This window comes from Chiloscyllium punctatum, chromosome 8 (assembly GCF_047496795.1).
Source record: "Chiloscyllium punctatum isolate Juve2018m chromosome 8, sChiPun1.3, whole genome shotgun sequence".
NCBI classification, from domain to species: Eukaryota; Metazoa; Chordata; class Chondrichthyes; order Orectolobiformes; family Hemiscylliidae; genus Chiloscyllium; species Chiloscyllium punctatum.
This window is the reverse complement of record NC_092746.1, coordinates 2,947,515-2,969,792: the sequence shown is the minus strand read 5'-3', so window position 1 is coordinate 2,969,792 and position 22,278 is coordinate 2,947,515. Positions and strand designations below refer to the sequence as shown.

Genomic DNA, 22,278 nt, shown 5'->3' with positions numbered 1-22,278 from the left:
TGGCAGATGAAATTTATACATTGTACGAAGAATGAAAAAAAAATTTAAATGGAGAACAGCTGTGGAATTCTAATGTGCAAAGGAATCTAGTGCATGAGTCTCAAAAGGTTATAGTTGTATTTTACGCATTATCAAGAAAATGAATGGGATGTTATCCTTTTAATATGACAGAAATTGTACATAAAAGTTGTGCTTTAGTTATACAGTGTATTTGTGAAACAAACTTGAATACCACGTGCAGTGTTGGTCTTATTTTTAAGAAGGGTGTTGGGACAGTTCAGAGGAGGTTTACTAAACTGAAACCTGAAATGAGTGGGTTGTCTTTTAAAGATAGTTTGGACAGGCTGGGCATGTTTCCACTGAAGTTTAGAACAGTGAGGAGTGACTTGATTGAAGTTTCTATGATTCTGAATTGACTTTACTAGGTCGAAAAGGAAGGGATGTTACCTCTTGTGATTTCAGTCTAGAACTCATGGAGGAACTGTTTAAAATTAGCCCACAAACGTGTCTGTGTGTCTCTGGGGTGGGGGTTTGTGAGTATCTGTGAGAGAGAGTGTATGTGTGTAAAATAGTCTAAGTCTGTGAGAGGGTGCATGTGGGAGTGTGTATGTGTCTGGGTGTCTGTGAGAGAGAGTGTATATATGTGTGTGAGTGTAATGTGTGTGAGAGGGTGCATGTGTGAGTGTGGGAGTGTGTGTGTGTGTGTGTGTATGTAGGTGTGTTTGTGTGCACGTGTGTGTGTGTGCGTGCAGGAGTATCTATGCGTGTTTATAGTGCAATGGAGGTCAGCTGTAGTGTGACATGAACCCAAGGTCCTGATTGAGGCCCTCCCTATGGGTACCGAACCTAGCTATCAGCCTCTGCGGAGCCACTTTCCTCTGCTGCCTGTCCCGAAGTCCGCCTTGGAGGATGGTCACCCGAAGGTCCTAGGTCGAATGTCCTGGACCGCTGAAGTGTCCTCCAATTGGGAGGGAACCCTCCTGTCTGTTGATTGTTGTGCGGTGCCCATTCATCCGTTGTCGTAGCCTTTGCTCAGTTTCACCGACATACCATGCCTCAGGGCATCCTTGCTTGCAGCGTATGGAATAGTCTCTCACAGAGAGTCACAAACCCCCCACCCCAGACAGACACACACACACACACACACACACACACACACACATATATGTTTGTGGGATGAATTTGTACTTGCAGAGTTACACTATACTTTGCTCAAAAACTGCATGAATCCATGTAAGACTCTGCTAATTCACTTTTTAGATTAGTATCAGTCTAAACATTATGGCACAGACAGGGAACACAGGGGGCTAACACCTTCAACATCTCAACATCTTATCTGGGCTGACACCAATTGTTACAGTTAACCTGAGAATGTAACTTTTAAAAAAAGTTTTGTGATTTACATATGAAAGAAGTGAAATTATCATGGTCATTCTAACAGATGAGAGACTTAACAAACAATCAAGGTATTTTTTCAATGTATAATTTCAGTTACATCACACTGTAAACTTTTGCTATAAATTCTGTGTCTTACAATGGTGGACTCCACAACCACCTGATGAAGGAGTGCCGCTCCAAAAGCTAGTGCTTCCAATTAAACCTGTTGGACTATAACCTGGTGTTGTGTGATTTGTAGACTTGAGAGACTTCAGTTATGTGGAAAGACTGGAGAAGCTGGGTTTGTTCTCTTAGCTCAGGAAAGGTTAAGTGGCATTTAAACTGCTTTGATATCGTAAATAAAAACAAATTGTTTCCATTGACAGATGAATTGGTAACCACAGGACACAAAGTTAAGGTAATTGAAAAGGAACTATTGGTTTATGAGAAAACCTTTTTTTACACTACAAATTGTTACCATCACAACTGTACTTACAGAAATTGTGGTGGAAACAGATTCAATTCTAAGTTTCAACAGGGAATTGGATAACATGGCTATGCTTGGCTCTGATGCTCTCCACTACTGAACCATTGATTAACCATGCTTCTGGACTCATTTATGAATAATGGGATTGAAATGAGCTGATGTGAGGTGTTAGTCATGTCGATCTCTTCACAGCATGAGCTACCACCTGTAAACAAGTAAAGGTGAAAAAAGAGATACTTATAAAAAGAAAAAATAAATTTGATCTTTTTACACATGTTAGTACCTTCCTTTTTTTTAGCAATTAGGTTGCAAAGTACCAGTTGTTTGTTAGTAATTTTGTAGGTTTACAGACATTCGTCAAAATAATCTATGTTGCGCACAGAATAAGGTGGTTTTGGTAATTGTTAGGATATTAGAAATAAATTTATTTTTGCAAAACAAATCTGTTGATTCAAGTGTCTACCCATTTATAATTGTATAAATCACAGTAGCTGTGCAGGGCAACAAAGGACACAATGACAACAGTGACAAAATAAAAGCCAAAAGAACTGCAGATGCTGTAAATCAGAAATACAAACAGAAGTTGCTGGAAAAGCTCAGCAGGTCTGGCAGCATCTGTGAAAAGAAATCAGAATTAATATTTTGGGTCTCATGGCCCTTCCACACCTTGGTTCAAAGATGGTATTGCGGCACTTGGCTTTCGAGCAGTGCTTTAAAGTCCCTCTCTTTGTATGTATTAACTAAGATTTTATCACTAGCTTTTTAGATGTTAAGTAACTTTTAGTTTTGATTACAAGTCATTCTTTGAACCAAAGTGCCCACAATTACCAAGTCTGCTTTGCAAAAATAGGACAAGCAATGTTTATTTTTTGTAACAGACAACAGCCTGGATTTTATGGTTATATTGATGGAAAAACTGTCAAGCTTCACCACTGTTAGAACTCTGAAACTGTATTTGCCTTTATAGATGCTTTGTTCATCCACAAAATGTGCTGTCGAAGTCTCTAAAGATAAAAAATTTTAGAACTCATTTGTGTTGATGATGAACTTTCACTTTTGTGCTATTTGTCTATCTGTAAAGACCCTTGAAAATTGGAAATTTGTTGAATGATGTGTATTTTGTTTTTTTAAAAGCATACTAGGTTCATCATTACTCATGAAAAAATGCTCTGGCACCGAAAAACTAAGTTTATGTTCATGATGCGTTAACTTTCTCCATAATAGCTATCAAATTGAAAATTTGTATAAGCTTGTGTGTAGCCCAATTTTGATGATCAAGTATTCCAGTTTAAAAACATTAACAAGTACAGCTTAATGCAGCAGAAGCATCAGAGTCTCCACATCTTTTGAGGGTTCAATGGACAGTACTGCAATCCTTTAGTTATTTTGTGACCTTCGGCGAATGACTCTTAAGATAGCACTGTCTGACTGCAGTTGAATTCACAAGTAACTTGGCTTTCAAGGGCTATTCTTGTAAGATTCCTGTGTCCACTTTACATTGTAACTTTCTTTACAAGCCATGTAATATTATACCCACATTTGTGAACAATGATTTTAAAATTCTTTGCATTGTAATTTTTACATATTTCTGCTTCCACTTTAATCCAATGTGTGCATCACAATCTCTATTCTGCTATTTGCAAACTATTTGAGAAGTGAAGGATAATCTTTGCTTTTCATTTCTTGTTTGTTGTCTGTGAGAAATGTTTGGGTTTAACTGCTTACCCTTGTTGAAGACCTCATTGCTGCTGATGCTGGAGATCAAACTAGGTTTCGAAAGGTGAAATTCATACCATAGAAATTTGTTAGATCTTTGTGGCCAGTTTCCTTTTGAGATCAGTGACGAGTGCTGTTACTTGCTGCAGAGCATTGTTCCTTCTAAGCTGTGCAGGCCACACACAAACTGGCTGCTTTTAAAGAGCTGAAAATGTATTGCTGGAAAAGCACAGCAGGTCAGGCAGCATCCAAGGAGCAGGAGAATCGACGTTTTGGGCATGGGCCCTTCTTCAGGAAGGGCCCATGTAAAGGGCCCATGTATGTAAACAAACCACCCACTCTCAATAAATAAATATTAGAGTCAGACGTTGACCACAGAATACCATTGTAGTTTTAGTGTGCAGTAGATACTGGACTCTTCAGTAAGTGCTTAGCGATCGAGCATTGATAATGAATTGTCACCAGGTGAGCCAATTGCCTAGGATGTAGGTGGCCGTGTTGATAATATTCAGAATTTTAACTGTGTTTTCAGCCATTATATTATATGAAAATAAGATCTGTTGTGAACCTCTGTGCTGCTTGCGACCTGAATCCTGGCTGGTAATGAATATTTCAGTTGTTCTGGAGTGTATGACTCAATGCAAAGTACTAGAAAGGGCTCAAATCCTTCTTTCTTTTTTGGTCGTAACTGATGAACCTGTAGATTGTGGCACTTCAAGTACTTTTTAAATGCAGTCTTGATTTCTGCCACTATCATTTTTTTTCAGGCAATGAGTTGCACACTCTCTTTCTGGGCGAAAGAAAACTCTCCTCAATTTCCCTCCAATTCTCTTACTCCTTAGATGTCTGTCACCTGCTATTGGCCTCATACCGAGGGCAATAAATACTTGCTATTTACTTTATCTCAGCCACTCATAATCGGCCCTCACATCCTCTGTTTGAAAATAAACAATGAATGAACAAACTTGCATTCACGTAGCACCTTTCATGGTCTCAGAGCTTCCCTAAGAGCTTTACAAATAATTGGTTTCTTTTAATGTGTAGTCTCTGTTTGGATGTAACAAATATCTATTTAACACTTCCAGCAGCAACTTCCCTTTAGTATTTCATAATTTCACAAGTGGGTCGATAGCTTAGCTAGTGGCTATCATCGGATCTGCAGCAAAACACAAGACAAATGAAAAAGAAAATGCAGGACAGGAACAGATGACAACATCACTGGATTTCCATCCTGGTAGGCAAACGTCTAGCCATGCCCATTATTAAGAGTTTTAATAAAAGAAACAGGTCTGTCATTGATTTTTTTTTATTCCATAGAATTCTCACACACACACACACACACACACACACACAAACACTCAGAAGTGCTAAGGTTACAGATGCACAGATATCTAAGAGAAACAACATGAGGCCATTTTAAAAAGAATAGCAAGTAATTCACTGGAGTTTCTTTCTAGGGGGATAGAATTGAAAAGCAGGGACTTTGTCAAACATGAATGTACTTGGAAGACAGAAAACAAATATGGTCTTCACATTATGAAATGGATGTAGTGACACTGGATAAGGTACAAAAACGAGCTATTCTAATGAAATCAGAACGGGGAGATCCAATTTATCAGGAATATTGATCAGGCTTGGCTCCTTCGTCCAGAAAAGAGAAGACAGGGATAAGCTGTCAGAGATTATAAAAGGATTTAATAAGAAAGATAGAGAAACAATGGACTAAAAATGCATGCAAATTTTATGAAGTGATTGTGGCATGCAGCTTAGTGTGACCAGTGCAGTAGGCTGCCTGCACACTGATGAAGAATTCTAACAGTGTGTGCTGCTGGCTTGTGTTCCAGCAAACCCAAACTCTCAAAGAAGACTGTCCCACTTAAAACAAAGCCACATTAATTGACTGAGGGCTGCAAAAGATGATGGTTCAAACAAAGTGCAGGTAAGTGGAAGACAAGGCCAAGAGAAGGACTCCAAGACTTTGAGAAATTGCACATGTGGCAATAGTATCGGAGGTGGAATTGAAATGAAAACGTCCTACTGTACTGGGGGTGATCAGGAGGCCCTCCTATCAGAATCCCCAAAGAGTATGGGAACAGGTGGTAAGGAAGGCAAATACCTGAAGAATGGCCCTAAGGATCTGAACGTAATTCTGAATACAACCTAGTTACACCTTTTGATGCAACACTTTTATATTGTGTAATTTACCACATACCCATCACTCAATCTGCAACGTTCAGGAGTCATGCCGAATGCTTAATATTCATAGAACACAGAACATAGAGCAATACAGTGCAGAGCAGGGCCTTTGGCCCTCGTTGCGCCAACCTGTGAACTAATCTAAGCCCATCACCCTACCCTATCCCATCATCATCCATATACTTATCCAAGGACTGTTTAAATGCCCCTAATGTGGCTGAGTTAACTACATTGGCAGGCAGGGCATTCCACGCCCTTACCATTCTGAGAAAAGAACCTGCCTCTGACATCAGTCTTAAATCTATCACCCCTCAACTTGCAGCTATGCCTCTTCGAACAAGTGGATGTCATCATCCTAGGAAAAAGACACTCACTGTCCACCCTATCTAATCCTCTGGTCATCTTGTATGTCTCTATTAAATCCCCTCTTAGCCTTCTTCTCTCCAATGAGAACAGATCCAAGTCCCTCAGCCTTTCCTCATAAGACCTTCACTCCAGACCAGGCAATATCCTGATAAATCTCCTCTGCATCTTTTCCAATGCTTCCACATTCTTCCTGTAATGGGGCAACCGGAACTGCACACAATACTACATGCGAGGCCGCACTAGCGTTTTGTACAGTTGCAGCATGACATCACGGCTCCGGAACTCAATCCTTCTACCAATAAAACCTAACACCCTGTCTGCCTTCTTAACAGCCCTATCAACCTGGGTGGCAACTTTCAGGGATCTATGTGCATGGACACCAAGATCCCTCTGCACATCCACACTATCAAGAATCTTTCCATTGACCCCGTATTCTGCCTTCTTGTTATTCTTCCCAAAGTGTATCACTTCATATTTATCTGCATTCTACTCCATTTGCCATCTCTCAGCCAATTCTGCAGTTTATCCAAGTCTCCCTGCAACATTCTTTCACACTGTCCACTACTCCACAGAATTTAGTAGCATCTGCAAACTTACTAACCCATCCACCGTGCCTGTGTCTAAGTTGTTGATAAAAATGATAAACAGCAGTGGTCCCAAAACAGATCCTTGTGGCACACCTCTAGTAACTGGACTCCAGGCTGAATATTTTCCATTAACCGCCACTCATTGTCTCCTTACAGAAAACCAGTTTCTAAACCAAACTGCTAAATTGCCTTCAATCCCGTGTCTCCACATTTTCTCTAATAGCCTACTATGTGAAACCTTAATAAAGGCTTTGCTGAAGTCCATGTACACCACGTCAACTACCCTACCCTCATCCACATGCTTGGTCACCTTCTCAAAAAACTCAGAAGTTTGTGAGACACGACCTGTCCTTGACGAATCCATGTTGACTATTTCCAACCAAATTGATTTTATAAATCCTATCTCTTATAATCCTTTCCAAAACTTTTACTACAACAGATGTAAGGCTCACTGGTCTATAATTACCTGGATTATCTCTACTGTCCTTCTTGAACAAGGGCACAACATTTGTAATCCTCCAGTCCTCTGGCACTAAACCTGTAGACCATGACAACTCAAATATCAAGGCCAAAGGCTCGGCCATCTCCTCCCTAGCTTCCCAGAGAATTATCAGAAAAATTCCATCAGGCCCAAGGGACCTTCTAGAATTGATAACACCTCCTCCTTACTAACCATAATCCTGTCAAGTCTAATAGCTTGTATCTCAGTCTTTTCCTGTCCAATATTCCTGAGTGAAAACTGATGAGAAATATTTGTTTAGCACCTCTCTGATCTGCACAGGGTCCACACACGACTTCCCACTTCTGTCTTTGACTGGCCCTATTCCTACCTTTGTCATCCTTTTATTCCTCACATACCTATAGAAAGCTTTTGGATTCTCCTTTATTTTACCTGCTAAAGACTGCTCATGTCCCCTCCTTGCTCTTCTTAACTCTCTCTTTAAATCCTTCCTAGTTACTCTGTAACACTCCATCACCCATCTGAACCATCTTGCCTCAACGTCACATAAGCGTCCCTCTTCCGCTTAACAAGAGATCACAATTTCTTTAGTAAACCACAGTCCCATTACCTTATCACTTCTTCCCTGCCTGACAGGGACATACCTATCAAAAACACGCAATATCTGTTCCTTAAACCAGCTCCACATTTCGATTGTCCACATCCCCTGCAGTTTGCTGCCCCATTCTATGCCTCCTAAGTCTTGGCTAATCGCATTATAATTGCCCTTCCCCCATCGATAACGCTTGCCCTGTGGCATGTACCTATCTGTTTCCATTGTTAAACTAAATGTAACTGAATTGTGGTCACTCTCTCAAATGCTCACCTATCACTAAATCAAACACCTGGCCTGGTTCATTACCAAGTACCATATCCAGTGTGGCCTCCCTCTTGTCGGCCCTTTGACATACTGTGTCAGGAAATCCTCCTGCACATATTGGACAAAAACTGATCTATCCGATGTACTAGAGTTATATGTTGGGGGAAGTTAAAGTCCCCCATAATGACCACCCTGTTCCTTTCCCCTGCCCAGAATCGATTTGCTAATCCTGTCTTCCACATCCCTGGAACTTTGAGGAGACCTATAAAAAAACTCCCAGCATTGTGACCTCTCCTCTCCTGTTTCTCACCTCAGCCCATACCACCTCAGTAGACGAGAACTTGTCAAAAGTTCTTTCAGTAACCGTTATATCGTCATTGACTAACAAAGCCACGTTTCCCCCTTTTTTACCACCTTCCCTGATCTTAATGAAAGATCTAAACCCTGGAACCAGCAACATCCATTCCTGACCTTGCTCTATCTATGTCTCAGAAAAGGCCACAACATCAAAGACCTAGGTACCTATCCATGCTGCAAGCTCACCTACCTTATTCTGGATACTCCTGGCGTTGAAGTGGACACACTTCAAACCAGCTTGCTGTATGTCAGCACACTCCTATGACTGTGAAATCCTGTCCATGTCCTCCTTACTCTCGTCCTCCTTACTCTCATCCTCCTGTGCACTGGAACTGCGCCATAGGTTCCCATCCCCCTGCCAAGGTAGTTTAAACCCACCGAATAGCACCAGCAAATTTCCCACCCAGGATATTAGTACCCCTCTGGTTCAGGTGAAGACCATCCTGTTTGTAGAGGTCCCACCTTCCCCAGAATGAGCCCCAATTATCCATAAAGCTGAAACTGTCCCTCCCTGCAGCCGCGTGTTCAGCTGATATCTCTCCCTGTTCTTCGCCTCGCTATCACGTGTCACAATCCAGCAATAACAACTGTTTGTTCTCGCACTGAGCTTCCACCCTAGCTCCCTGAAATCCTGTTTTACATCCCTGTCCCTCTTTCTACCTATGTCATTGGTACCTATGTGGACCACGACTTGGGGCTTCCCATCATCCAATTCTAACAAGCACACACATTCTACTGTGATGTCAGATTTGTACCTACCTCCACAAACCTCCAGCTATGACAGGCTCATTGCCCATGCTGAGTGCCACATAGACACTGACATTCTTAACATCATTCTTGAAGCTCTAGGTCACCCATAACATGAGGAGAACCAGAGAGCTATTTGGGGGAGGATGAGAGAGAAGAACGACTAAGTTTGAGGGTGTCACCACAAATACTTAGAAAACATTTCCTTTTGGGGTGGGGCCCTCCCAAAAGTGAAGTCTTTTTTTTGGCTGGCATGACCTGCAGTTGTTGGTCTGTTAATTGTCTTTAGATGAGACATCTGTTCTCACTGGGACAAAATCCCATCTCTCAGAGCTGCCAGTCAATCACATGGGTAGCAGTTCTCTGGGTCCTGGAGCTTCACTGTGAGTGATAGACTTACTGGGACTACAGCAAGTCCCAGAGGGAAGTGAGCAGCAGTGGAGCTGGACTTGGAGCAAGACGGAATGACCAGACCACGGGAGCAAGTTTGTGGGTGGCTGGCGTTGACAGGACAGGGGCTGGATACCTTGAGGATGGTGTCTGATTAGCACAGGGGCCCTAAAATCAGGCAGCCCTTGCCTTATCTGGTCAGTAATCTTCCATCAGAACCCCAGTTTCCAATTAACTCGTCTGGAGTCTATTTTTTTTCAGATTGAGCTCCAACTGATTGCAATATCCTATTGCCCATGTGGGTAAATGATGCTAAATTACTGCCTTTCAAAATGTTGCCAACTATTTACAGTATGAAAACAGGGCACGCAGCACAAGATGTTCTTCTACAGAAATACAGCAATCTTCACTGGACGGACTTGGTGCTACATTCCAAAATGTCTTTATGCAAAATGTTTAGAATATGGGAATCACTCATACAAGGACTAGTTGAGACGATTAACGCAGGTACATGCAAGGGAGAAAGAAATAGAAAGATTTGTTTTTAAAATTAGCTGAAGGAGGATAGGAGCAAGTTCATGTCTGTGTTTATTCTGTATAAGAACCTCTTGTGCTGTGCACCCAGTCTGGATTATTGGCAATACTTTGTGGATTTCTTTTCCCTAATCAACCTGTTCAGTGATGTTATTGTACACTTTTGGAGTAGGTGGATCTTTGAACCCATATCTCCTGGTTCAGAAGTAGAGACACTACTACCATGCCACAAGAACCCTTACAAAACATTTTATAATAAATGATTTTGAAAGACAATTTTATTGCATAATCTAGCCACCCAGGTAATAGGTTTCAACCAGTTTAAAATCTGAATCAATCTGAAAAAATATCAGAGTCGAGAGTGTGATGCTGGAAAATCATAGCAGGTCAGGCAGCATCCGAGGAGCAGGAAAATCGATATTTTGGGAATTCTGATAAAGGCCTTATGCCTGAAACATTGATTCTCTTGCTCAGATGCTGTCTGACCTGCTGTGCTTTTCCAGCACCACACACTCGACTCTGATCTCCAGCATCTGCAATCCTCACTTTCTCCTCCCTGAAAAAAAATCAGAGTCCAGACAAACCAATCAAACTAGGGTTTTGATGAAAGATCACTGGTCTGAAATATTCGGCTGGATTTTCATTCAGATTTTATGACTGAAAGTTTGGTTCGAATAAAGGTCCTGTGTTCTCGCTTACTGGCAGCGAGACAATTTCTGAAATCTTCTGCGATGTCACTTCTGAATTAGTTACCTCTGCATTTACTATCATGGGGTCTCTGTGCCACTGGCCCAGTTCAAGTCCAGCAGCTCTGGACACCTGACTGTTCCTCAGGAAAAGGTGGATGCTGCTGAGGCAGATCAGGGAACGTGAGACTGCATTGCACAGCTGTGAAGAAATAAACAAAATCTAGACTGGTAGGTCTACCATGATGGAAGGAAAACCCTTCCCTTTGATTGGGACTGATCATGATTAAAGCCTGGTCTGCTCAGTGATCCCATAATTTTGTTTTTATTTTCTAAGTCAAGGTGATAACTTGACGCCTTACAGAAAACTAGGTCAAGAAATTAAGATTTTAGTTTTCTTAATATTATGACATAATTTGTACACTTTAGAAAGATATTTATTCCATAATTTAGATGGATTTATACTTTTAATTGACTTTCCTTACATTCCATACTCCCAATTAAAAGGGAAAACATGCAAAGCTGAGATAAACATTGTTTGAGTTTGCCCTCCTCTGAAGTTGGGGTTGTGCCTGCAGCAGGTACCATTTCAGTGATGTTCTTTGAAGTGAAGATATTTTACACGTTATTCCTCTGTGTGGTTAAATTAGAGAACTATTCCTTAAACCCTCTCTACTGAGAACCCTTCTTCTCCTTATTCCTTAAACCCTCTCTACTGAGAACCCTTCTTCTCCTTATTCCTTAAACCCTCTCTACTGAGAACCCTTCTTCTCCTTATTCCTTAAACCCTCTCTACTGAGAACCCTTCTTCTCCTTATTCCTTAAACCCTCTCTACTGAGAACCCTTCTTCTCCTTATTCCTTAAACCCTCTCTACTGAGAACCCTTCTTCTCCTTATTCCTTAAACCCTCTCTACTGAGAACCCTTCTTCTCCTTATTCCTTAAACCCTCTCTACTGAGAACCCTTCTTCTCCTTATTCCTTAAACCCTCTCTACTGAGAACCCTTCTTCTCCTTATTCCTTAAACCCTCTCTACTGAGAACCCTTCTTCTCCTTATTCCTTAAACCCTCTCTACTGAGAACCCTTCTTCTCCTTATTCCTTAAACCCTCTCTACTGAGAACCCTTCTTCTCCTTATTCCTTAAACCCTCTCTACTGAGAACCCTTCTTCTCCTTATTCCTTAAACCCTCTCTACTGAGAACCCTTCTTCTCCTTAAGCTGCCTTGCTCTGTGTTGCCTTTTTGCATTCTCCCAATAATCTCTTTCCAGGGAATTGTCTACTGGTCCATCCATGTCCAGGAGCAACTACTTCGCAAACAAGGTTTTGAAGTCAGCAAAAAAGCCCCTGACCAGCATGCTATTCTTTAGTGACTTCAAACAACTATTGAATGCAAGCAATGTTTGTACAGCAATAATCAGAAGTAATCAACTAACAATGTAAATGTGGTTGCTGAACCTTTTTAAATAGAGCTGGTTGGGTATCTTTTCTGCATTTGAACGACAATTTGTTATGATGTTGCATTTGTCAGCTGGAGTATTGAGTTCGAAATGGCAGGTTGTTGCTAAATCAGTGTTACAGACTGGATGACATCATAACCTGCCTGTTATGTATACTCATGTTTGATGGTCACTCAGCTTATTATTTTGGGTATTGAATATTTTACCAAATTATTCTAAAGATACTCATAACACTTGAAAGATATGTACTAACAAGTCAAATTTATCATTGTACACCTCTGGCTATGTATATTGGGGCTTGACCGCTAGGTGTTACAGATTAAGGAAGATAGTATCTTTATTTTGGTTAATAGGATTTAGTGCAAATAATTCTAACTTGTTATTTTTGTAGACCAGACTCCCACTCCTACTCGATTTCTGAAGAACTGTGAAGAAGTTGGACTCTTTAATGAGCTGGCATGTTCCTTAGAGCAGGAGTTTCGGAAAGCACAGGAAGAGGAAGATAATAAAAGGGTACGTGAGTATATTGTTATGGTATACGTTTTCCTGCTCTAGAGCAATGGTTTGGAAAGTCTGATTAACTGCACTTTAACTTGTGTGTGTGCCAATTAACAATAGCTTGCTTTGGTGTAAGAATGTATTCCTTTTTCTCATCTGCTCTTTTGTGCTGTGCTAACAGAAGCTGCCATACTGAGAAAACACTAGATAAATGACTATTTGCAAGTCTCGATAAACAATCCAACTCTAATGTCTTAACTCTGTGTTTTCCCTGTAGTACAATTTACTCCAAGCAGATGGATTGAAGGTTTTTCCCTCACTGTACCTGAAAGAATTTGAATAAGAGAAATTTCATAAATTTTGCACAGAATTCCTGATAACACACAACACAGAAACAAAGGTACTTCAGCTACACTAATCTGTGTTCAATTCCACAAGTCGCTTCCAATACCATGCGCCTCAGCTCACCATTTCAATGAATCTTTCTGTTTCCTTTTCTCTCTCACACATCTAGTTCTAAGGACTGTGCCTTTTCATTTAAATTGTGGATTGAAATGAGAAAAAGCCTTTTTTAAAATCAGTGTTTGGAAGAGTAAATTGACGCCTATTACAGGTGTTGTGTAAACAGCTGATTGATCAAGGAGCAATTGAAATTTGAGGTTCAGGTGATTTGGAAATGTAAAGGTGTACAGACGTAGCTGAAGTGGACAATGAGAAGTCATTTGTTCTATGTACTAGTGACCAGTTATTGATGACAGACAGACATTTTGTCTTCCAAAGACTCAGTGATTAGTTCTCAGATAATTGAACAGCTTAGAGCTGGGAGCAAGTTACGGACAGAGAAATGTTCAGTTCCTCCCCAATTTGGGAACAGCCTTTCTGTTCAGCTAAGCCTAAAATTAAACCTGAAGAAAACCATTTTATCTGTCCTGAAATAGTTGTTATAAACTGGCAACTTTAAGGTGACAAATCAGAGACCTTTTATAAATGAACAGGACATCTTGTGTCTCCTATCAACCAGTGGAAGCTCCTGAACTGGCCATTAGGAAAGTCCTAAAGGTCAATTCACCAACAGAACCTGGAGCAAAGAGCAATGAACTGTCTTTTCAGTTTTTTTTCCCCTCTGCTGTAGCCTATTTTTACCTGTTTGTTTGTCTAAGCAAAGGGTAGTTTGAGGGGATTGGACTTTTAATTAGTGATGTTAATATGCTGATGTAATTTTCTACCTGTAATAAATCTAAATACCTGTAATAAATTATGATTCTTGTTCATGCAGAAACCTGGTTTGTGCTTTCTATTGACATGGGTCTGAAAGGTAATTTGGGGAGCTTTATATATTTTCTAAAGCTTCTGCAACAACTCTCTGAATACTGGGGCTTGATTTTCCAGGGCACTACCTCAGTGAAGTGTAACATAGCTTGCTTATGAAAGCATTTTTATTTGCCTTGTTGCAGCAAGTTTTGCATTCAACCATTCGTGACTAAGGAAATACCTCCTTACTTTGTTACTGGATTTATTGGTGATTATACTTTGTACATACCTCTTAGTTTTTGAAACAATCTCCCTGAGTCTACCTTTAAAGAACCCATCAAGTCACCTCTAAGTTTTCTCCCTTTTGAATTGTTCAACCATTCTTGCTGTGCTGTCAATTATATTACTGTTCTTGTAAATATGTTTTACACTTTAAAAGAACATGGATTCATGAGATAAAAGTGTGGAGACCAGAACAATTCACAATATTCTCAGGACGTCTTAACCATTGTCCAAAATGAGTTTGAATTCAATACTTTTGAAATCAATACCGCCAGAAATAAATCCTCATGGTTTCTCAGCGGTTTCAGTTGTTTTGCTGATTGCAATGATTCAAGACTGCTAAGCACCACTTAAAGGACAATTAGGGATGGGTCATCAATGCTAACCTAGCCAGTGGTGCCCATATCCTATGAATAAATGAAACACTTTTTATAATTTGTACCCCCACATCCCTAGATTCCTTTGCTGTTCCATGCCATTTAGTTCTTTACACTGTAATGTGTTGCTGATGCCTTTGTTTCCCCGACTGTATTATCTTCCATTTACTTATTGATTGATTTGAAACTTTACTGAAAAATCTGTGAGTGTTTAAATATCATTTTGTATCATGGTGCATTTTTTTCTCTCAAAGATTAGCAATGCAATTTGATATCATTGACAAATTTTGATTTTGGGTTACCTGTTTCTAAGTCCAAATAATTATTGCAAATTGTGAATAACAGTAATCCCACTACTGAAATTAATTGCTCTTTATCTGAATGTGTGCAGCATCCAGATGGTATAGATGAGTGAATGGGCTGAAACAAAGTGGTTTAGATTAGAGATATATTTTCATGATAAATAAATTCAGGAAATAAATATTTCAGACTATACAGTATTTTGAAAAGACAAACAGAATGGCAAAGGAGGTAGTCCTATTAGTAGGTAAGAGATAAGGACTTCAGGGAGGAAAATCATAACGTAGGATCAATATGGATGAATTTTACGAAAGCAAGAGTCAGAAAATACTGTGGGGAGAAGTTTATAGCTAACACTGTTCTCCTGGGTGGAGCCTTTTTTGAAGTATTCAACCATGTAATAGTTGTGCGAGACTTTAATCTTCATAGAATGGACCAATTAAATTGGGAACAGGGTACACAGGATAAGTGTGGAATGTTTTTATGATTGTTTCTAGGAGCAGTATGTTGTGGAACCAGCGAGGGATAAATCATGTTTAGATCTAGTGTTGTGTAATAAATCAGGGTTAATTACTGTACTCATAGTAAAACATCTGCTGGGAACTAGTGATCATAATACAGATGAATACCATGTTAAGCTTGAAAGCCACATACTTCAATCTCAGCCAAGAATCTTAAACTTAAGCTTAAATTTTAAAGAATGTCAATTATTTATAGATTTGAGAAGAGAACTAGCTTAGGTTAATTGGGTAAATCAACTAAAATGTATGACCATTATTAACCTTTAAGGAAACAATTGAAAATGTCAAAAACTCAGTAAAAAATTCCATTCCATCTTATAAAGAGGTTAAGGATAGTTTTACCTGAAGAAAGGGGCATATTATTGTTCTGTGCAAGATTATAAGTACTGGGACTGGTTGAGGAAACAGAAAATGGCCACCAAAACTTAAATGGAAAGGGGAAAAAAATAGGATGAGAAACTAGTCAAGAATATAAAACCATAGTGTCAGAGCCTTTTCCGATTAAATGGAAGTAGCTAAGGTAAATATTGATCCCCGAGAGCCAGAAGCATGAGGAAATTATGGGAAATGGAGATTTAGCAGATATATTGAACAAACATTTTGCATCTACTTTAACAAAGAAAATATAAGTTGCATACCAGGAAAAAAAAGGCAACTTAACATAGTTTACATATAGTAATATCATTTTTGGAATTTGGATTTCAAAAGAGCTAAATGCGTGTTGGTTACTTCTGAGAAGTGTCCTTAAATACAAAATTATGATGGCAGATCCTATTTTCGGAACAATGACGTAAATCCAACATTTATCAGAAAGTAGGTGAATGCAGTTGCCTGTGGTGTTAATGGAAAGATGTTTTTACGTTAAGTTTATAACAGTAGGGTAAATACATAAGGTGATTTGCTTTGTTTTTAGTTCAGAAAATATCAAGGATTGAGCAAGTTTGTTTAAATTCTGTTCCGAAGATAGCATAATTTAGTTCAGGAGCATGTTTAATTCTCTCCCAGAAAGATTGGTTACCTCAGCAGATGGGTTTAATTTTTAAATTTGCCAATGCAGCGAAGTTTGTGTAGAAATCTTCAGGTTATTAGAAGTGACAAAACTTAGACTGTCAAATTTGTGAAATATTCATGTTAGCAGATGTGGGAAAGGATTCATTGAATTGTCTCCATAGTCTACAGCAACGAAACTGTAATGAGTCAGAGAAGCAGAAATCTAGGATTTGAGATCAGGGTGTAATTTCTTTGGATTTTGAATCTCAATAACAGTTTTGGGAATCAGGCTGAAACTTTTATTTTCTTGTTTTTCAAGTCTTTCTGACTGTCTTCTATATTTAGATAGCTTGTCTTTTTAAATTTCTTCTTTTGAGTAACAAACTTCTGATCTGTTTTTAAAGAAATTCTGCAACCTTGTGTGAGTATATCTGCAATTAACCACCATGTTAAGTAATGAACCAAAGGGGATAAAAGGTTCGTCAAACCAAATTTATGTCTGGGATCTGACATATCCAGTAGTATCATTACCTTGGATCATAACACTAGGTGCTAAAAGTAAATTAAGGTAATATCAACAGAGGAAAAGTATTAGAAAAATATAAAGGATAAAAATCCACCAAACCCTCAGGACCTAATTGCCTACATATTAATGTTTTAAAAGAGAGAGCTGCAGAGATAATGAATGGACTGGTGATGATCTTCCTTAGTTTCTGGGAATGGTCACTACCTAACGAATGATGAAGTTCCTCCTCGTTTGTGTTGTAATTGGGCTGTCCCTCTTATTCTGAGACTGATTTCCTGATTTAGCCAGACTTACAACCAAATCCGAGCTATGGAAAACATTCTTTCTCCATCCACCCTTTAAGTGCTTTCAATGAGATCAATTTTCATTCTCCTACACTTCAGAGAATACCAGCTCTGTTTCCTCAATCTCTCTTCCTAGAACAGTCCTGTTGTTGAAGGAATTAGTTCAGTGAGCCTCTGCAGTATTCCTTCTATGGCAAGTATATACTTCCTTGGGTCAGGGGACCAAACCAGCACACAATACCTCAGGTGTGATATCATCTAAGTCCTTTATAGTTGAAGCAAAATATCCTTAAATCCACGGAAAGTGACTGGCCCAGATGGAGTGCCCGGGCTGTGCACTCAGATACTTGTGGACCAGCTGGTGGGAGTATTCATGAACATCTTTAATCCCTCTCTGCTACAATCCAAAGTCTTCACCTTTTTCAAGAAGACCACCATCATCCTGATGCCAAAGAAAGTTTATGCAGCATGCCTTGATGACTACCACCTGGTGGCTCTAACCTCCATAATTATGAAAAGCTTCAAGAAGTTCATCATGACTCACATCACCTCCAGCTGACCAAATTGTCTTGGACCTTTGCAATTTGCCTACAGGTACAACAGGTCCATGGCAGATGGCACTTCCCTGGCCCTACACTCATCCCTGGAAGATCTGAATAACAAGGATACTTATGTCAGGCTCCTACTTATTGACTGCAGCTCCACTTATAACACTATAATGCCAAGCAAACTTATCTCTAAATTCCGAGACTTAGGTCTTGGCTCTCTCTTCTGTAACTGAATCCTCAACTTCATGACCCATAGACCACAATCAGTAAGAATAGGTGACAACACCTCCTCCATCATGATCCTCAACACTGGTGCCCTGCAAAGCTGCGTACTTAGCCCCCTTGTGTACTCATTATGTACTCATGATTGTGTGGCCAAATTCTGCCCCAATGCCATTTACAAGTTCATTGACGACACCACTGTTGTATGTCGGATCTCAAACAGTAAGAAGATAGAATACAGGAAATTGATTGAGTGTTTAATGGCATGGTGTAAAGACAAAAATTGCTCCATCAACATCAGCAAAATGAAGCAGAGTGGAGAGCATGCCCCTGTCTGCAACAGTGATGCTGAGGTGGAGATGTTCAAGAGCGTCAAGTTCCTGGGAGTGATGATCACCAACAGTCTATTCTGGTCCACCCATATCAATGCGATAGTCAAAAAAGCACAACACCTCTACTTCCTCAGGAGGCTAAGGAAAGTCAGCATGTCCACAAAGATTCTCACCAATCTTTATAGATGCACCATAGAAAGCATCCTGGATGGATGCATCACAGTGTGGTCTCGCAGCCTTTTTTCCCAGGGCCACAATAAAACACAGAGAGTCATGAACACAGCTCAGTCATAGAGATGTACAGAAACAGACCCTTCGGTCCAACTTGTCCATGCTGACTGCATATCCTAAATTAATCTAGGCTCATTTTCCAGCACTTGGCCCATATTCCTCTAAACCCTTCCTATTCATAAACCCACCCAGTTGCCTTTTAAATGTTGTAATTGTACCAGCCTCCTCCACTTTCTCTGGCAGCTCACTCCATACATACATGAAAAAGATGCCCCTTAGGTCCCTTTTAAATCTTTCCCCTCTCACCTTTAAACCTATGTCCTCCAGTTCTGGACTCCTACAACCCAGGGAAAAGACACTGTCTATTTACCTTCTCCATGCCCCTCATGATTTTATAAACCTCTGTTTAGTCATCCCTCAGCCTCTGATGCTCCACAGAAAACAGCCCCAGCTGATTGAGCCTCTCCCTATAACTCAAATCCTCTAACCTTGGCAACATCCTTGTAAATCGTTTCTGAACCCTTTCAAGTTTCACAACATGCTTCCTATAGGAGGGAGAGCAGAATTGCATATAATATTCCAAAAGTGGCCTAACCAATGTCCTATACAGCCACAACATGACCTCCCAACTCCTGTACTCCGTGCTGTCACCAATAAAGGAAAGCATACTGAACACCTTCTTCACTATTCTATCTACCTGAGTCCATCATGGAAACAATGAATTGTCTCCATCTATACTTCCCACTGCCTTGGGAAAGCAACCAACATAACCAAAGACCCCTCCCACCCTGGTTATACTCTCCCTTCCACCCTCTTCCGTCGAGCAGGTGATATAAACGTTTGCATACATGTACGAACAGATTCAAGAATATCTTCTTCCCTGCTGCTCTCAGACTTTTGAATGGACTTCTCCCTAATTTTGACCTCTTTGTCTACACCTTCTCTGCGGCTAAAACACTGCATTCTGCATTCTATTCTGCTATCCTGATGTACTTCGTATGGTATGATCTGCCTGTATAGCATACAAAACAATACTTTTCATTGTATCTCAGTACATGTACTGTAGTGATTGTAATGAGGTCAGCCAGGTGGAACTCATAGAATATAAATTCCCTGGTTAGGGCTGTTAATCTGATCCAGTCAGGCGTCCCTGGCTGACAGATAAGAACAGGAGGGTCAGATATCCTGTTCACTCTGAGAGAGCTGGCTCTAAGGGAGCTGTATCAGTGTCAAGGACTATGCATGTGCAAATAAAGGGTGACTTGATGATGGGATATCACCCTCTGTGGAGTTATTTCAGTAACAATGAGAGTGGGATTAATGATGTAACCAGACAAAAGCACCCATTAGCTGAAGTCCATCTGGACTTCAAACAAGCACTACAACTGGTATTATCATTGGAAAATGCATCAAGTGGAGCACATGAGGTATATTGAGTATTCTGATGGATGCAGACACCACTGACAGTCCGACTGAGCTTGGGGAACATGAGTAAAGGCAATTGCACAGCTTCACTCAGGACATATCTTGAACAGAGGGATTCTAGGTCAGCCCACAGCAAAACCCCCAAAAAAACAACCAACCCTCAGCCTAATGGTCAAAACATTCTTCAGGATCTGGGCTGACAAATCGTTGTCATTGCTGCCATTGCTGCGGATTCAGGACAGCAAAAGAGTCCCACAAGACTTAAATGGAGTAAGGGAGTTTTTAGTCCAGTATTCAGGAGAGTGCACACCCAGGAAGGTCCACCTATATCTGGTTTGGAACAGTGAAATTGCTTAGCAACATGCAAATCACAACCCATCAAAATAAACGTCTGGTTAAATGGCCACCTGGTTCTCGTGGAGGTCAAATACTAGTGTGGCTGTTTCAGTGATTGCAGAACAAGTCTTTAACAAAATTTGCACTAGATTCCAACCTTTAAGTACCTGCAAGACCTCAGCTAGACTGGGAACATATACTCGGGAACCTTTACAGATTAGGAGTACACTTTGGTTCTGGTCTCTTATGAGAAGCAGCTTGTTCAGTTACCACTGATATAGTACTAAAATTCTCAGGCCCAAGTTTGATGGGATGAAATTGGTTGAGAAAGATTCACCTAGATTGGCTCAACATTTTTCAATTAGAAGATGGCTGCTGGAGTGAAGCCCTGATTAAATTCATAGAAGCTTTTGAAGGCCTAGGGACTACCAAAGGGGCCAAGGCCACCTTGCATGTTGACCAGGAAGCAATCTCATGATTCTGCAAGGCTCGCCCAGTGCTATTTGCCTTGCGGGCAAAATTATCGGCAGAAATCAGAAGGCTGGAAAGTGAAGGAATTATCAAACCAGTCAAGTTTGCAGAATGGGCAGCAATGGTCATACTGATTGTGAAGCCCAATGGTTCGGTTTGCCTTTGTGGAGATTTTAAACAAAACATAAACTGTTTGTCACACCTGGATAAAGATCCAAACACTTGCATCAGTATTTATACACAAAACTGGTGGGGGGGTGTCCTTCACGAAACTGGTCATGCATACTTGCAATTGTGGTTAGATGAGGATTCTTAGAAGTGTGCTACAATTAATACCCATAAGGTTTGTACCAATACATGAGACTGCTATTGAGGTATTACCAGCCTGTGCAATTTTCAGCACATGATGGAGAACATCTTACAGGGTCTACCTTAGGTCACCATTTATCTAAATGACGTACTAATAATAGGGAAGGCCGTTAAGAAGTATCTAGAGAACTTGGACATAGTCCTTAGATGTTTCTCCCAGGTAGGTGTATACCTTAGAAAGTAGAAAAAGTGTGTTCCAGGCACTCCAAATGACCTTCAAGGGCTACAGCATTCATAAGACTGGATTAAACCTGTTGGAAGATAAAACGAGTGCAATTAAAGGTATCCTGCCTCCCATGTCTGTACCAGAGCTTAGACCTTTCCTTGGGCTGGTGAACTATTATGAAAATTCACACATGTAACCTGACCTCCATCCTGGCACTTTTGCATAAACTCCTAAAAAAGGGTCAGCCTTGGAAATGGTTGCGTAGCCGAGCCATAGCTTTCAGGAAAGTGAAGAAACCGCTATCATCCTCCAAGGTGTTGACACACTATAAGTCCAAGTGAGATCTGATATTGACAGTGATGTGTCTCCATACAGCATTGGGGTAGAATTAACTCATAGGTGATCCAATAGAGAAAAACGCGTATGCATTCAGGACGTTGGCTAATACAGACAGTAAATATGCCCAGATAGGGAAGAAAGGGTTGGCGGTCGTATTTGGAGTCAGGAAGTTCTGCCAATACCTTTTACGGATGTAAATTTGTACTAATAATGGATCATAGCCCCAGGCCGAATTCAGCAATGGGTTCTAAGACTAAGTGCGTATAATTACAAGTTGGAATACAATCCAAGATGTCAAGTAGCAAAGTTATATGCATTGAGCCACCTTCCATTGGCAGATACACCACTGGTTGTACTGCCACCAATGTTGAAGAATCCACAATGGTTTTAAATTTTCTGGAACACATTTCTGGTCTCAGTTGACAACATCAGACTGTGGATGCAGAAAAATCTGGTGTTGGCAAAACTGGAACAGCTGGTGGTGATGGGGAAAACCAAAGAGCCTACTATGTGATATCTGCTTGAAGGCCTTTGAAAGTCGAAGTACATTATGACTCTTGTATACTATTTTCATTCCCTCTTAAAAGAA

The 22,278-nt window shown here is 40.3% G+C and overlaps 1 protein-coding gene across 4 annotated transcripts in view; it reads left to right on the top strand.

The window, feature by feature from the left end:
- The window catches only part of creb5b (cAMP responsive element binding protein 5b), a 477,031-nt gene that overhangs the window by 87,192 nt on the left and 367,561 nt on the right, over positions 1-22,278 (top strand). For all 4 annotated transcript variants that reach the window (XM_072575045.1, XM_072575042.1, XM_072575044.1 and 1 more), the window contains one exon: positions 12,613-12,734. In XM_072575045.1, coding sequence (XP_072431146.1) covers positions 12,613-12,734 — 122 coding nt within the window. The remainder of the gene's footprint in view (positions 1-12,612; positions 12,735-22,278) is intronic.